General features: G+C 41.6%; 1 protein-coding gene across 1 annotated transcript; it reads left to right on the forward strand.

Moving 5' to 3' along the window:
- The first annotated feature begins 8,246 nt into the window (after positions 1 to 8,246).
- Positions 8,247 to 16,716, forward strand: LOC125278803. Its single transcript, XM_048208139.1, has 3 exons — positions 8,247 to 8,908; positions 9,131 to 15,315; positions 15,538 to 16,716. Exon 2 carries the CDS (start codon positions 9,338 to 9,340, stop codon positions 15,002 to 15,004), a length of 5,667 nt encoding a protein of 1,888 aa, XP_048064096.1. The 5' UTR covers positions 8,247 to 8,908; positions 9,131 to 9,337; the 3' UTR covers positions 15,005 to 15,315; positions 15,538 to 16,716.
- Positions 16,717 to 16,779: the final 63 nt, after the last annotated feature.

The raw sequence follows: 16,779 nt of genomic DNA on the forward strand, positions 1-16,779 counted from the left end.
TTGCTATTGCTACTGCAGAAATAAGTGGTGCTAAGAGGAGAGAGGGCACTTTATGAAGGGGATAATTTGCTCACTTTTATATGGAACAACACTTACAAAGGGCATGCACCCCTTTCCCTCTGTGCTCCCAATGTGCAAAAATGGCATTTGGATTTCACCCTTTGGATGTTTGGATGTACCCATTTCAAGTCATGGAGCTTTTACTTAACAGGGACTTAACAGGGACTAACAGTCACCAAGAGAAATCAAAACAATATCAAACAAATACATAATGAAATATGTAACCAAAGACTATACTAATGACACTTGGCTGCATCTGAAATCGCATACTCTCTTGAGTAGGAACTTGTTTTCAATAATTACTTCACAACCGCTAAAAAAATACACTCTATATAATATGAATGTGTGTTGTATGAATGTAATCTGGACGTACTACATTCGCCATGTTGTCATCATGTGACCTACCAGTGTCAGTTGTGTCGCTTCACTGCCATTCACAAATTTTCTCCCTTTGGATAGTAAAGTGTCCATTGTATTCACACTTCAGAATCTCTAGCAGGTCATCTGGGTATATTTTGCTTACTTTTTTTATGAGTACTGTGAATTTGGACATACTTTTGTCACATACTGATCTTCACATGCTTCCTTACTAGTAGGAGATTTCAGATGCAACCCTAGAATTTCCCCTGAATCTCTCTCGCATTCATCCTGTCCAACAGACATGCCTCTGTACTGAAGTGCAGTCTCAATATGCATTGACAAGTTAACCACGGCAATGGTTATTTCCAGCACAGTCCTCCTACTTTCTGTCTTATTCCATTCTCTCTTATTCCTTCATTGTGGTGAAGAGTTGAGCCTGTATTTAGGTCAAAGACAGGCTGCAAAATGGTAAGAAAATTGATGCTTAATTGTGTACATACAAGTCTGTAGTGTCTTTTTGATAGTTACATTAGCACATACAAGTGTGCTTTTACTAGCTTGCAGTTTCAAGCCAATATTTCAGTAAAACTGCAATTAACATGCTTGTGAAGTACAAAAGCAAAATTTAAAAACTTAATCTTTGAGTTGAACTTTAAAAAAAATTGATAGTATGATATCAAATTGATTTTACAATATCAAATTCAAGTTGATTTTACGATAGTAGCTTTCACATCTGCTTCCTACCTTCCTTCTGGCTTTCTTTTTTACTGCTTGAGATTCTGCAGTGGGAAAAAAAAAAAAAAAAAAAAAAAAAACATTCTATATTTCTCCTGTAAAAGTGGAGTGGGTGAACTGGAGAATCTTGTGATTTCACAATGGTAAACTCTAGCCTCAGAGTTTTATCTATAGACACAGCAGGATGTGGAATATAAGCTTATGAAACTGCTATGGTTGTTGTCAAGTAGGTTGTTCTTAATAGAAAATACAGTGAGGTTACCCAGTCATAAGAGATGTTGATGATGAAAGGCTGAATTGCTGTTTATATGTTTTGCTTCGAGGACAAGATAAGAATTTGACAACATCCCGGTAGTGCCAGACGTGTGCATCAATGGTGCATAATGGCTGCAAAATTAGGGTTGGAACTAAACTCTGCAGGACACAGTGGACCTCCAGGACCAACTGAAGAGCCCTGGGGTGTGTTCCAGAAAGCAAGGTTAACATACCACCTTATAAACCTTGAACTCTTCTGTCGGTTGCAAAAACGTGGCTGGTAGTAAGTTCAGTCAAACCAGAGTATGGTGAACACACCATGGAAATGGACACCAAGAAGAGGCGCACCATATTTTTTTCTTCTTTTGTTTAATTGTGATTTACATTCTTATTGCATATTGAAACCTACACTGTAAAAATGAAAGGATCCTGGAGGAACCTTTTGGGGTTATTCACTTTGCCACACCAGTGGAACCCTCTGTACAACCTCTAAGAACCCTTTCAAAAGGGACAGTTCTCTGAGGAGCCACCCAAGTTTTTTTTGAGAAACTCTTATATGAAACATTGTGTGGAACTGCATTTTGTGACTCCAGGAACCAAATTCTTATTTTATTTTATTTTATTTATTGGTATACAGTTACTATTAATTATTATATTATCTATTGTATTATAATAAACCAATTGAAAAATTGAACAAATTACAAAATAAGAATTGTTTATTGCATTTTATACATACTTCCTGCTTCGCTACTGTTCGGACGCTCTTGCTTACAGCTCCGCGCTTTGCTCTATTGCTTTTATATTTTATCTCCTAATTTTAACTACAGCAAATCGGCACAGTGCTCAAACGACAAATCTTGGCAACAACAATCCTTTTAACTGGAAGAATTGCTACAAAAAAAGGGGAATTTTTATCCAACCAGCCTCCCACTGACCGCCATCAGCTTACATTCCGGAGAAGGGAAAACACAGCTGCCTACATCCAAAAGGATTAGAAATAATATGCCTCCTCTGGTTGAAGAATCTACCTGCTGCACAAACTGCCACAGACTTCTACAAAGGATTGCAGTTCTTGAAACAAAGTTACTTGCGGGACTACCAAACCAGAAGGAACACAAAACAGAGCTTCGTCATGGACGTCCTCAGCACAAAGCCGGTGAGTCCCATGAATCTAATGCCCCTAAACAGACCGTACTGAGTGCCGGAACTGATCAGCACATTAATCGATGGCTCACACAGGGAGCGAGACCCAAAGGCACTCAAGACATTAGATTGTCACGAGTATCACATATTAATGCAGTAGCATCCTCTACCCCAAACTCTAGCTCCCTACCACCGCCAATACATCTGGAGAACAGATTTGAAGTGTTAATGAATGTGGGTGAGGAATCTCCAGACTTGATGAATGTGGGTGAGGAATCCCCAAACATGATCGGACACCGTTCAAATCAGCCAGCAGCTAACACCGATGCTAACTGCCGCTCAAGGTTGAACAGTCAGCGGCACAGCTCTTAGAGCAGCCGAGCCCAGGACTCTGATAGTGGGTGACTCTATTATCAGAAACATTAGCAGCAGGGATACAACTACATGCTGCCTTCCACAAGCAACAGTTTCTGATGTAAACAGGGAACTTAAGAGCATTCTGATGAAATATAAGACTGCAAATTGACTAATCATTCATGTGGGGAAGAATGATATTCGGAAGGAGCAGTCAGAACTCCTTAAGAGGGATTTCAATGAACTTTTTGAAATGCTTAAAAGACTAAAAGTTCAGTCGTTCATCAGTGGACCACTCCCAGCAAGAGGAACAAATAGATTTACACGGTTGCTTGGACTTAACACATGGCTGCAAAAAACCTGCAACTTAAAAGGACTGAACTTCATTGACAACTTCAATCTGTTCTGGAGTCAGAGACAATTGTTCACTCATGATGGCCTGCACCCAAACAAACTGGGCTCAAGAGTGCTAAAGGACAATATCTACTTCTGCCTCCATCATCCTTCAGCAGTGTGTGCAAATCCACTCAACCTGAATGGCACAAACACACCTGGACAGAGTACAACTGACCACAGGACTTCACTTCAGCAGCTGAATGGACATGCGGTTGACACTTCCCACAAGGTCAATGATAACACCACGCAGCCACAACAACCACTGCTCATGAACACAATCCTAACTGAGCCCTGCCCACAGAGCTCACCGAGAGACAGTGACGTGTTAGAACTGCTCCAAGATTCAGCACCCAAGGACGACTTTTGGGAAAACAGCCAGGGAAGCCAGGACAGCATATTACAGCCTCCAGTAACACCAGAGCAACAGCCCCTCTCACCGGACACGTTATCCCTCTCTCCAGCATCCCCTCTTCTGTGCTTTTCAGAGAAAATGGAGGAACTGGTGTATGCTGGAACCAAACTCTCCCACTCTTTTGCTGCGAGCCCCCAGATATCAACAAAAAAGCGTCAAGCCCCGAAACCACCAAAGCCTGTGGGCCCAGCTCGGCCACCCCCTCCTCCTGCGAGAGCTCTTTGGCCCCTGCCACAACGCCAGGGCCCTCACCCTCCTCCATCTGTTCTAGTTGAATCAAAAACAACCGATAACAGCTCTCAGTGATGTGTGTCGGGTCCCCACTACGATAACAGTGACTTTATCAATTGTTTACAGAACAAGCGGGAACCCAGTGTGCCTGTAGCTTTCTCTATTTCTGTTTTATTACGTTATAGAAAGCCTAAGGCCTTTTCAAACCGTTTGGCAAACCCATTTAATCTGCTACCTATTACACGTCAAACTAAGATTACTGTAGAGACAGAAAGTAAGACTGTTAAGTTAGCACTTTTAAACATCCACTCACTTAAAAATAAATCACTTCTAGTCAATGACTTAATAACCACAAACAACCTAGATTTTATGCTTCTAAATGAAACATGGCTTGAAGACAGCTGCAGTGCAACAATCCTGAATGAAACAGCCCCTCCTAACTTTACTTTTATGAGTGTCTGCAGAGCTGTTAGGAAAGGTGGAGGTGTTGCTGCTCTATTTAAAGATGTCTATCAATGCAAGCAAGTGTCATTTGGGGATTACTTGTCTTTCGAATATTTAGGTATTGTGTTAAAAGGTGCTCCTCGCATTCTACTTATAGTTATTTACAGGCCTCCAAAATACTCTCCAGCCTTTGTGGAGGATTTTACAGAACTGTTATCAGCAATTTCCTCAGAGTTTGACTGTTTTGTTATTACTGGGGACTTTAACATCCACATAGACAATGCAGAATCCAATATGGCAAAAGAAATCATAACTGTTCTGAATACTTTTGATCTGACTCAGCATGTACATGGACCTACACACAATCGTGGACACACTCTAGATTTAATTATTAGTAAGGGTCTAAACATTTCATCCATTGTCATTAAGGATGTAGCGCTATCTGATCATTTCTGTATTTTCTTTGAAATATTGATCTGTCCGACTGTTGAAGCCAGATCTGTCTCGGGCAAAAAGCGATGCTTAAATGAGAATACTAGTGCACTGTTTATGAAGGCTATATCTTTAACACCAAGCATATCTGCAGACTCTGTTGATTTTCTCCTTGATTCTTTTAACTCAAAAGTACAGAATGTTATTGATAACATTGCTCCTGTGAAAGTCAGGAAGAAAAGTGGCAGACAAAAAGCACCGTGGAGAAACTCAACAGCAGTGCAAAATATGAAAAGACAATGCAGAAAAGCTGAGCGCATGTGGCGAAAGACAAAACTTGAAATTCATTATAACATCTATAAAGATATTCTTCATGCTTTCAATGTGGAATTAGGCAAAGCTAGACAGACCTTCTTCTCAAATATAATAAACAGAAACTTAAACAACACCCGCACTCTTTTTGCTACTGTAGAGAGACTAACAAACCCCCCAAGTCAGATTCCTAGTGAAATGCTCTCAGACAGCAAATGTTGTGAGTTTGCTTCCTTCTTCTCTGAGAAAATTAATAATATCAGAAAGGCGATCAGCACATCCTTGAGCTGCACTGGGGTAAAACAGATCAGATCACAACCTCAGAAAGTAGCTATTATGTCTGATTTCGAAGCAATTGATGGTAAAATTTTGGAAGAAACAGTACAGCACCTTAAAACATCAACCTGCGCCCTTGACACACTTCCCACATCTTTTTTCAAAAGAGTGTTTAACTGTTTAGAAGCAGATCTCCTAGAAGTGGTAAATGCCTCACTTCTCTCTGGGACTTTTCCAAAATCCCTGAAAACTGCAGTTGTTAAGCCCCTCCTGAAAAAGAGCAATCTGGATAACACCATATTGAGCAACTACAGGCCAATCTCAAATCTTCCTTTCATAGGCAAGATCATTGAAAAAGTTGTTTTCAATCAGCTGAACAAGTTCTTAAGCTTGAATGGATACTTTGACAACTTTCAATCTGGTTTCCAACCGCATCACAGCACAGAGACAGCACTCATAAAGATAATAAATGATATTTGCCTAAACACAGATTCAGGTAAATTATCAGTGCTGGTTTTACTCGACCTCAGTGCTGCGTTTGACACTGTTGATCACAACATTCTTCTTGACAGGCTCGAAAACTGGGTTGGGCTTTCTGGGATGGTCCTTAAATGGTTCAGGTCATACTTAGAAGGGAGAGGTTATTATGTGAGTATCGGTGACTATAAGTCTGAGTGGACATCCATGACATGCGGAGTCCCTCAAGGTTCAATACTTGCACCCCTCCTGTTCAACCTATATATTCTGCCACTGAGCCAAATAATGAGAAAGAACCAAATTGCATATCAGAGCTATGCAGATGACACCCAGATTTACCTAGCCCTCTCACCTAACGACTACAGCCCCATTGACTCCCTGTGCCAATGCATTGATGAAATTAAAAATTGGATGTGCCTAAACTTCCTTCAGTTAAACAAAGACAAAACTGAAGTCATTGCATTTGGAAACAAAGACGAAGTTCTCAAAGTGAACACGTACCTTTACTCTAGGGGTCAAACAACTAAAAATCAATTCAGGACTCTTGGTGTGATTCTGGAGTCAGACCTGAGTTTCAGTAGCCATGTAAAGACAATAACTAAATCAGCATATTATCATCTCAAAAATATTGCAAGAATTAGATGCTTTGTCTCCAGTCAAGACTTAGAGAAACTTGTTCATGCTTTCATCACCAGCAGGGTGGATTACTGTAATGGGCTCCTCACTGGCCTTCCCAAAAAGACCATAAGACAACTGCAGCTCGTACAGAATGCTGCTGCCAGGATACTGAGCAGAACCCGAAAACATGAACACATCACACCAGTCCTCAGGTCCTTGCACTGGCTTCCAGTTGCATTTAGAATTGATTTTAAAGTACTGTTACTCGTTTATAAATCACTCAATGGCCTAGGACCTCAATACATTGCAGATATGCTCATAGAATATAAACCTAACAGATCACTCAGATCATCAGGATCAACACACTTAAAAATACCAAGGGTTCACTCAAAGCAGGGAGAGTCTGCTTTTAGCTGTTACGCCAGCCGCAGCTGGAACCAGCTTCCAGAAGAGATCAGGTGTGCTCCTACAGTAGCCACATTCAAATCCAGACTCAAAACACATCTTTTTATCTATGCATTTGCTGATTGAGCACTGTGCTATGTCCGAACTGTTTGCACTTTATTTTATACGTATTATCTTTTTATTCTTTAAATTCCTTTTCCTGTTTTTATTTCATTTTTAATGTATTTTATCATCTTGATTCTGACTTTTAAAGCATTTTAAATATTGCGGTAAAATTCTCTGTTTTTACTGTTATTTCTATTCCTTATGTTCTATTTTTATTATTATTCTTTATGTAAAGCACTTTGAATTACCATTGTGTATGAAATGTGCTATACAAATAAAATTGCCTTGCCTTGCCTTGCCTATACATACAGAACAGAGTCTGCTGGCAATACAGTAAATGTTCTAACTGTACCATATTATTGAATTTATACTGTAGTTGATCTTTACAGATGAAGGGTGAGTTAAAATAATGAGGCAGTCTCTCTATACCATGGTAATGCCTCTAATCAGTCTGATGTTATACAGTCAGTCCTTACAGTCAGTTATACAGTCACTCTATCCCGCTCTGTTCACAAATTTCAACACCCCCATAACTATATATTATATCCCCTTTTACATTTTATAAAAATATAATTTTGTATGATTTATAAGCTGTTTTCCTCATGGGGACCAAAAAAAAAGTCATGGTAAACCCTGCATTGTGAACCAAATGTCCAAACCAAAAGGATGGTAATACCAGTAATTTTAAACCTTGTGGGGACATTTGGTTCACAGCGCAGGGTTTACCATGACCCCACACACTCACTTTGACAATTGTGGTCATCATCTAAGATAAATTGCTTATAATGTAAAAAGAATTCATTACATTTGGTAATCCATATCGGAAAATGCAAACAGTTTCTATAGAAACTATGCCTATAGAATCAATATCTATAGAAATCTATAGGTGTACCAAATAATCTATTGATTAATCATTAAGTCCAGTTGGATTAAATAATAGACAAATGTATTAAACTGAAGGAGAAGAGATGCAAATCAAAAGTTTGATAGTAATAGCATTATGAAAGGCAGTTACTTGAAACATTTAAACAGATGAATGAAACATTTAAACAGATGAAACACTTATTTTGTGTAGTGAAAAGGATACTTTGTGATTTTGTGTACTAACACAATTGAAAATATGCTGAAACGTTTGAAAAAAGTGCACTTTTGATGATCTGTTGCTGTTGTGATATTAGTACTAAGAGTTTTGAAAATTTTCCAGTTGCTTGTGAAAATTGCACCAAAGCAATTAAAAAAACAAAACTGTAAATGCACTTGAAAAAAAGCTAGTAATAAGATAAATAACAATGAATACAGAATAACGAGTATAATACACAACATGAATAGGCTATACAAGAAAATGCATGTACACAAATATGTTCCATGTAATACATTTAAAAAATGCCCGTTAACATCTTGACTACACTAATTAAAAGTGCATCATCAATTTTTTTTTTTTTTTGTGTGTGTACTTAAGTTTAAAACATGTAACGTCTCAATTCACTTGTTAAGTCTGATGTTTCTGGGTCCAGAGCTCCATCAGATGTCAAAAGCAAACAAAAAACAGTGCTAATATACACTCACAGTGTGCTGTATACCAAAATCTCAGATGGTCAGTTATTCAGCTTTTTTAAATCATTAAAATATTGATGTACTAAACTGAGGGCCAGTGATTAATATGTTCATTCATTCTTTGTACGTGTAATGGTTAATTTGCTCGTGTTATTTAGTCAGGCATCAGTCACTCGCCTATAGTTAGGACCCAGAAGGTGGAAAGGACCCGTATGCTGACGCAGTTTAGAATTCATTTATTATCGTCTTTATTATTGCTGCCGCGAGACGATACTAACGGTGATGATAATGCCGTTCTGCCGCGATACTGAGTAATCGCATGTGTGCGTGCATCAAAGAGTAAGTCGTTCTTTATACTGTTTACATTTGATCGCGAATTTGTCCTTAAAGACGTGCTTATCGCGTCTGCCAAGCACATGTGTCTGTAAGCTAATCTTATTACACGATCGCTGTACAGACGTATTTTCAGTGTTAATGTCATAACAAATGTGAATATTATTCATTTGCATATTGATGTTTTATTAGTGTATATTTATACTTTATTGTTGTTTCTTTTTCTAGAACCACACTTTATTAAAGACTGTTCAAGTTTGCAATGGGTGGTCTATGAGTGGTGTGTGCATCTAGCTCCTTCTAAATGGACAACACTTAATTGTTCTGATCGGACACTATTTGGTGGTTGCCACCGGGTATTAATTGGCACCTAAGAGCCGAACAATTCTTTACATGGTCCTTCGAGCCGGATTGGGCAACTTCTGAATTAATATAATGTCCATACATAGTGAGGAGAATAGAGATGTTACAGTTCGCTCACGTCGCCGAACGCAGATGCCAAGGTATCTTGAAGATTATGAGGTGGATTATGTACCAGAGCAGCGATCAGCACACACACCCTCAAACCACTCCAATGAAGGAGAACAGCTAATAGGGGCTACAGGAGGTCCATTACCACCTCACAACACCCTGGTTGCTGGCATTGATCACTTTCCTGCCTATGAAGGGAATCCACACTTCTCTCCTGAAGCACTGCAGATGCGCTTGAAGGATCTGGAGGAGGAGAACCGTCAGCTCAGACGCAACCTCAGTGAACAGTCTGCACCTCACACTCCAAGGTCATTGTCTCCATCTCAACTATTTTGTTCACCTAGACACTTGACACGCAATATGGAGGATCGAACTTCACCGCCACATCACAAAGTAACGTCAACAAGAGATCAAAGAGATCCACGTTATGAAAGAGAAAGGTCAGTGAAACACAGTGAGGATAATTTGCATGCAGAACGTCAACGTGACAGAATTGATGAGATCATTCTTGAGCTTCAGAGGATGAAAGTGAGTTCCAAGCAATTCAGATCAACTTCGCCATCACCAGAGCGTGCACCCCAGAGGGCCGAGCGTGCTGATGAATGCTACCACCAGCCAAGGCAGCTATCCACACACTATTACAGCCCTAGCTCCAGGCGACAGAGACCATTCATGCCACATCGTTCGTCATCGCCACCCAGTCAAGAGAACACTTATCGTGGTCCAACCCCAACCATTCCTAACTTTACCAAAGAGGATCCACGGGAGTTCACCAGGTTAAAAGTAGCTCTTGACAATCTCCTGCCTGCTGATGTAACAGAGCGCTTTAAATTCCAAATATTGATGGATCACTTGAAGTTTGAAGAAGCATTGCTCATTGCTGACTCCTACAGTAACAGCCGGTATCCTTACAGTCATACTATGCAGGCTCTAACAGAACTCTATGGGCAACCCCATCAACTTGCACTTAAACGCATTGCTGTTCTGATGGATGGACCCAGCATAAGAAGTGGTGACACCAGAGCATTCAGGCTTTTTGCACTGAAGGTACGGGCCCTGGTTGGAATGCTGGATCAACTAGGAAGTCCTGGACATACAGAACTGACTTGTGGGTCTCACGTCTCCCGCCTCCTTGCTAAACTACCTCACGACCTCCGAGCAAACTTTAAGAGGTATGTCAATCCACTCAAGACACCTATTCCTACCTTGACTGAATTTGCAGAGTGGCTGGAGTATGAGGTGAGGGTGCAGGAAGACGGTACTCAGTTCAGTATTGACTCCAGTAGAGAGAGACAGAGTTTCCGCAAAGACCAGCAAAGAGTGCCAAAATTATCACACAAATCTACTGCCATCTTCCATGGAAGCGAGCAAAGTCCAGTTTCCAAGACCGAATCGGTTCGCCAGAAAACAGTGTCTGAGGTGAGAACACTAGAGAAACCAAAGAAATACTGCCCCTTTTGTAATACAACTCAACACTATCTAAATCAGTGTTCAAACTTCAAGCTACTGACCAAAGAGCAGATTGTGACTTGGATCAGATCCAATCAGAGATGCTGGAAATGTGGGCGTGATCATCAAGCAGGTCAGTGTACTCTAAAGGCAAAATGCAAGAAGTGTCAAAGGAGACATTTAGAAATTCTGCATGAGGCCAACAATGAAACAAGTACTACTAATATCAAAGAAAGAGGAGAGATCACCCAGTCCACCAGCACCACAATAGAAACTCTATACGTCAATCGACCAACTGGAAGCAGTAGAGTGTTACTGAAATTGTGCAGAGTCATCATACGCAATGGAGACTTTTCACTTGATACATATGCACTGCTAGATGATGGTTCAGAGCGCACCATACTTCTCCATGAGGCAGCTCAGCAACTCAACCTCCACGGTAAGCCTGAAGACCTGTCTCTTCGCACAGTGCGCCAAGACGTCCGCATTATTCATGGCTCCACCGTATCATTCTCAGTGAGTCCTGCGACACAACCAGATCGCAACTTTGCAATCAAGAGAGCCTTTACAGCTGAGGAGCTTGGATTAGCACCTCATTCCTACCCAATTGAAACACTCCAAAAGAGATATCGCCATCTCAGAGGCCTACCTCTTCAGTCAATTGACCATGCACGGCCATTATTACTCATTGGGTCAGATTACCCACAACTGATCACCCCCGTTGAGCCAGTTCGGTTGGGACCCCCTGGAGGTCCAGCAGCTGTGAAAACTCGTCTGGGATGGACACTCCAAGGTCCATCAAAGTTCCTCGAGCACATCCCACACATACAACAGTGCTTGTTCACAGCTGTAAGCCTTGCGCCCAATGATCTGTTCAGTCAAGTTGAGCGGTTGTGGCAGATGGACATCTTGCCCTACCAAAATGAACGGCTTGTGACAAGGTCAAAGCAAGATGCTGAAGCTATTCGCTTGCTGGAGGAGAAAACAATGAGGGTTGATGTTGAAGGTGTGCAAAGATATGCTACCCCCCTCCTATGGAAAATCAGTCCTCCACCTCTAGCCGCTCCAAAGGAAGCAGTACTGCCTCATTTGCGAAGGACTGAAAATCAACTGGCACAGAGCTCTGAGAAATCTCAAGTGTACAAGTCTGAGATGAACAAGCTGCTAGAAGCAGGCTATGTGAAGAAAATTCCCCAATCCACAGCTGTACAGACTCCAGGGTGGTACATTCCACACCACATGGTCCATCACAACGGAAAGCACAGGATTGTATTCAATTGTTCTTTCAACTTCCAAGGGCTGAGCTTAAATGAATATCTTCTTCCTGGGCCAACTCTGGGTGCGACCTTGCTGGGAGTACTTCTCCGTTTCCGTGAGTATGCAGTAGCCATTAGCAGCGACATAAAGGGGATGTTTCATCAGGTGCGTCTCCTGCCAGAAGATAAAGCATTCTTACGATTCCTGTGGCGAGATCTGAAACCAACCAACGCACCTGATGTCTACCAGTGGTCAGTTTTACCATTTGGCACCACGTGCAGTCCGTGCTGTGCAACCTTTGCTCTTCGGAAACATGTTGCTGATCACAGCCAACCAGACAGTGAGGTACGAGCATCAGTAGATCGTTGTTTCTATGTGGACAACTGGTTGCAAAGTTTTCCCTCTCTTGAGACTGCCAGACAATTAGTAGATGATATGCGACATCTGCTGGCCGAGGGTGGATTTGAACTGCGCCAATGGGCTACTAACACACCCCAACTGCTACAACACCTACCGCAGCAAATCAGGTCAGAGAACCATGAGCTTTGGTTTAGTTCCGACAGGGCCGACCCCCAGGAGCGTACATTAGGACTTAGGTGGCAATGTAGATCCGACACCCTTGGTTATAAACATGGTCATGTCGTAAAATCTCAGCCCACTATGCGACACATATATAGCATCCTTTCCAGTCAGTACGATCCATTGGGATTCATCACCCCATTTACCACTAGAGCTAAGATCATAGTCCAGAGGCTCTGGGACAAAAAAAGAGAATGGGATGACCCTGAATTGCCCACAGATCTCAGGAATGCATGGCTCACATGGGAAGATGAGCTTCCACAACTTTCCTGTGTCACACTGCCCAGATGCTACACTACAAAGGTAGATCCCTTGATCAGCTCAAGAAGTGTGCACACATTCTGTGATGCCTCAGAGCGAGCATACGGTGCTGTAGCCTATCTCCGCACTGAAGATAGCAAAGGACAAGTAGAGGTGTCCTTCTTGGCAGCTAGATCACGAGTAGCTCCAAAGAAGCAGCAGACAATTCCCCGACTTGAGCTATGTGCTGCTCTAACTGGAGCACAATTGGCAGCAGTTCTGAAAACAGAGCTCTCACTAGACATCAGCAGTTTCAGATACTGGACTGATTCTACAACCGTTCTCAACTGGCTTCAATCAGACTCATGTCACTTTAAAGTGTTTGTAGGAACTAGAGTTGCGGAGATTCAAGAGCTAACTGATTCAAAATCATGGGTATACGTGCACTCACAAGACAACCCTGCCGACGATATTACTCGCGGCATGTCACTGGCTCAGCTAGCCAAACCTACCCGCTGGAAGAATGGCCCAGAATTTCTGCAGAAACCTCCATCATCTTGGCCCAAACTGCCCAATCTAGTGCCAGCTGACACTTCAAAAGAACTGCGTAAACCAGTATCTTTCCATCTTCTAATAACTGAGGCTGACCAGCATTCAGTCAGTGCTTCTCAATATGACAACTTTCAAGAGCTTGTAGATGCAACAGCCAGAACCCTTCACGGGGCGGCCAGTCCCACAGACACTGTCACTGCTGATACATATAAGAAAGCCGAGCTCAGAATTATTCAACAGTCTCAGATGGATAGTTTTCCTGACGAATATGCTCAGCTTCAAGCAGGGAAACCTATCTCCTCAAACAGTCGTCTAAAGACTTTATCTCCCGAATTTGATTCTGAAACGCAGCTGATCAGAGTGGGTGGACGACTCCGAAGATGTCGCTTGCTGAGCCCTGACATTCTTCACCCAATTGTCCTAGACCCAATCCACTCAGTGACTAAACTACTTATTAGGCAGTACGATGCACAGCTCCATCACCCTGGTACTGAAAGGGTCTTTGCTGAAATTAGAAGACGCTTCTGGATCTTGAGAGGTCGTCAAGCTATTCGATCAATTCAATATCAATGTACTGAGTGTCAGAGGTGGCGAGGTAAGCCCAACATACCTAAAATGGCTGACTTACCCCCTTCCAGTTTAAGACTCTTCCAGCCAGCCTTTTACTCCACGGGCATGGACTGCTTCGGCCCATTTACCATCAAAATTGGGCGACGAAACGAAAAACGCTGGGGTATCATTTATAAATGTTTGACCACAAAGGCAGTGTACATCGACCTTCTCTCTCAAGCCGACACAGATTCTTTCCTTATGTCTCTACGCCGATTCATCTCCCGTAGGGGAAAGCCTCATGAGTTGTGCTCTGATCAGGGTACCAATTTCAAAGGTGGAGATCGTGAGCTTAAGGAATCCTTCAACAATATTCACCCTCAGTTGCAAAGAGAACTTGCCAAGCAACAAATTGATTTTCAATACAATCCACCAAACTCCCCACATTTCGGAGGATCCTGGGAAAGGGAAATCAGATCTGTTAAAGCTGCACTATACACCACCATTGGTGCACAAACTGTCACAGAGGAAGTGCTCAGGACTGTCCTTATTGAAATTGAGGGGATTTTAAATTCAAAGCCGTTGGGATATGTTTCCTCGGATGTAGCTGATCCGGACCCAATAACCCCTAATTCACTCTTAATGGGCCGGTCAGACTCTGCCCTGCCTCAGGTAATTTACCCTGCATCTGAGCTGCTCAGCCGCAAACGCTGGAGACACAGCCAGATACTGGCAGACCAGTTCTGGAGCTGTTACCTGCGCAACTACCTACCTGGACTCCAGTCTCGCCATAAGTGGCAACAAGAGAAAGACAACCTGACAGTAGGGACAGTGGTTATGATTGCTGATCCGCAATTCCCTAGAGCATTCTGGCCCATTGGGACTGTGAAAGCTGTCCATACCGGAGCTGATAACAAAGTAAGAGCTGCAGAAATCCAGGTCAAAGACAGAACCTACATCAGACCTGTTGTCAGACTGATTAAACTCCCTTCACTCCCTGAATGATTGTGAGTTCTGGCCCAAGATACAAATCTGCAAGCACATTTGGGGGCGGCTGTACTAAACTGAGGGCCAGTGATTAATATGTTCATTCATTCTTTGTACGTGTAATGGTTAATTTGCTCGTGTTATTTAGTCAGGCATCAGTCACTCGCCTATAGTTAGGACCCAGAAGGTGGAAAGGACCCGTATGCTGACGCAGTTTAGAATTCATTTATTATCGTCTTTATTATTGCTGCCGCGAGACGATACTAACGGTGATGATAATGCCGTTCTGCCGCGATACTGAGTAATCGCATGTGTGCGTGCATCAAAGAGTAAGTCGTTCTTTATACTGTTTACATTTGATCGCGAATTTGTCCTTAAAGACGTGCTTATCGCGTCTGCCAAGCACATGTGTCTGTAAGCTAATCTTATTACACGATCGCTGTACAGACGTATTTTCAGTGTTAATGTCATAACAAATGTGAATATTATTCATTTGCATATTGATGTTTTATTAGTGTATATTTATACTTTATTGTTGTTTCTTTTTCTAGAACCACACTTTATTAAAGACTGTTCAAGTTTGCAATGGGTGGTCTATGAGTGGTGTGTGCATCTAGCTCCTTCTAAATGGACAACACTTAATTGTTCTGATCGGACACTATTTGGTGGTTGCCACCGGGTATTAATTGGCACCTAAGAGCCGAACAATTCTTTACAATTGAAGTCTGGGATGCCATGATACTTAAAAAAGTAGTGTACACCTTGACTTTTGAAAATCTTAGCTTAAATGTATGACATGAATCAATAGTGTTCATAAATGGCAGTTGAGTATTTTCACTAGAAACAAGTAGAGGCTTCAACCCAGAAATATATTCCTTATGTCAAGACAAGTGGATAATGTTTTCCCCTATAACAGTTTAGGTGTAGTCACATTTGCTGTTCTGCAAATTTTTACAGGTGAATTCCAGTCATTTCAATAGGAATTCACAAAAAAAAATCACTATGGGTCCAAGCTGGTCACTCAAAATTCACTGCATTGACCAACAGAAAGCTGCTTTAAAGTGACTTCTGTGTGAGCTGTGCTTCATACATTGCATCGTGACTCGCTACATCATTGACAATGGACCTTTTTGCCCCGTAATTTCACTGAAATTTCGCAAATGTGACTGCACCTTTGTAACAAATTATAATGGAATCAATATAAATAAAATATTCACAAGGGACATTTGAGGTAATTAATGAGTCAGAAATGTGAAAAGGTGCAGCAGCTTCATCTTCTGCCAGGCTTCTTTTTTTCCCTCTTTTCTGGTAGGTGGTCCTCTTGCCACACTGATTTTCAGGACTACAAGAGGTTTTCATTCCTGTTCCAACTTTCTGCATACTATGCCAAGATCCCTGCAAAGTACAAAATTTACTGTTGGTAATGTCATTAAATAGATAGTTGTGGAAATCAAAGTAATTTCCTCACCCTTGTGACATTCCAAACCTGTTTGACTTGGTGTCTGGAGCCCAAAAGCAGATCTCAGGCATAAGGCAACCCCAGTCACCGTTCATTTTCATTGCATGAAACACAAGCAGAAAAAAAATGTGTAAATCATTCACAAATCCATTTTTATGTACACTGGTCTCATTCAATTCAAGGTAACAATTTATGTAAAAATGGATGAGTATTCTGTTGAGCTCCAAAAAAGTAGGCTACCATATATGAGTCCACGACTGAGTTGTGTCAAGTCTCCTAAAGCTGTATAGGCTAATAACTTTTTGTAATAAAAAAAAAAGACTAAAATTTAAGT

The sequence above is a fragment of the Megalobrama amblycephala genome, linkage group LG11, assembly GCF_018812025.1.
Source record: "Megalobrama amblycephala isolate DHTTF-2021 linkage group LG11, ASM1881202v1, whole genome shotgun sequence".
NCBI lineage: Eukaryota > Metazoa > Chordata > Actinopteri > Cypriniformes > Xenocyprididae > Megalobrama > Megalobrama amblycephala.

Bases quoted from the DNA above. Each gene is read 5' to 3' on its own strand.
- LOC125278803 (XM_048208139.1), top strand. From the start codon at position 9,338: ATGTCCATACATAGTGAGGAGAATAGAGATGTTACAGTTCGCTCACGT.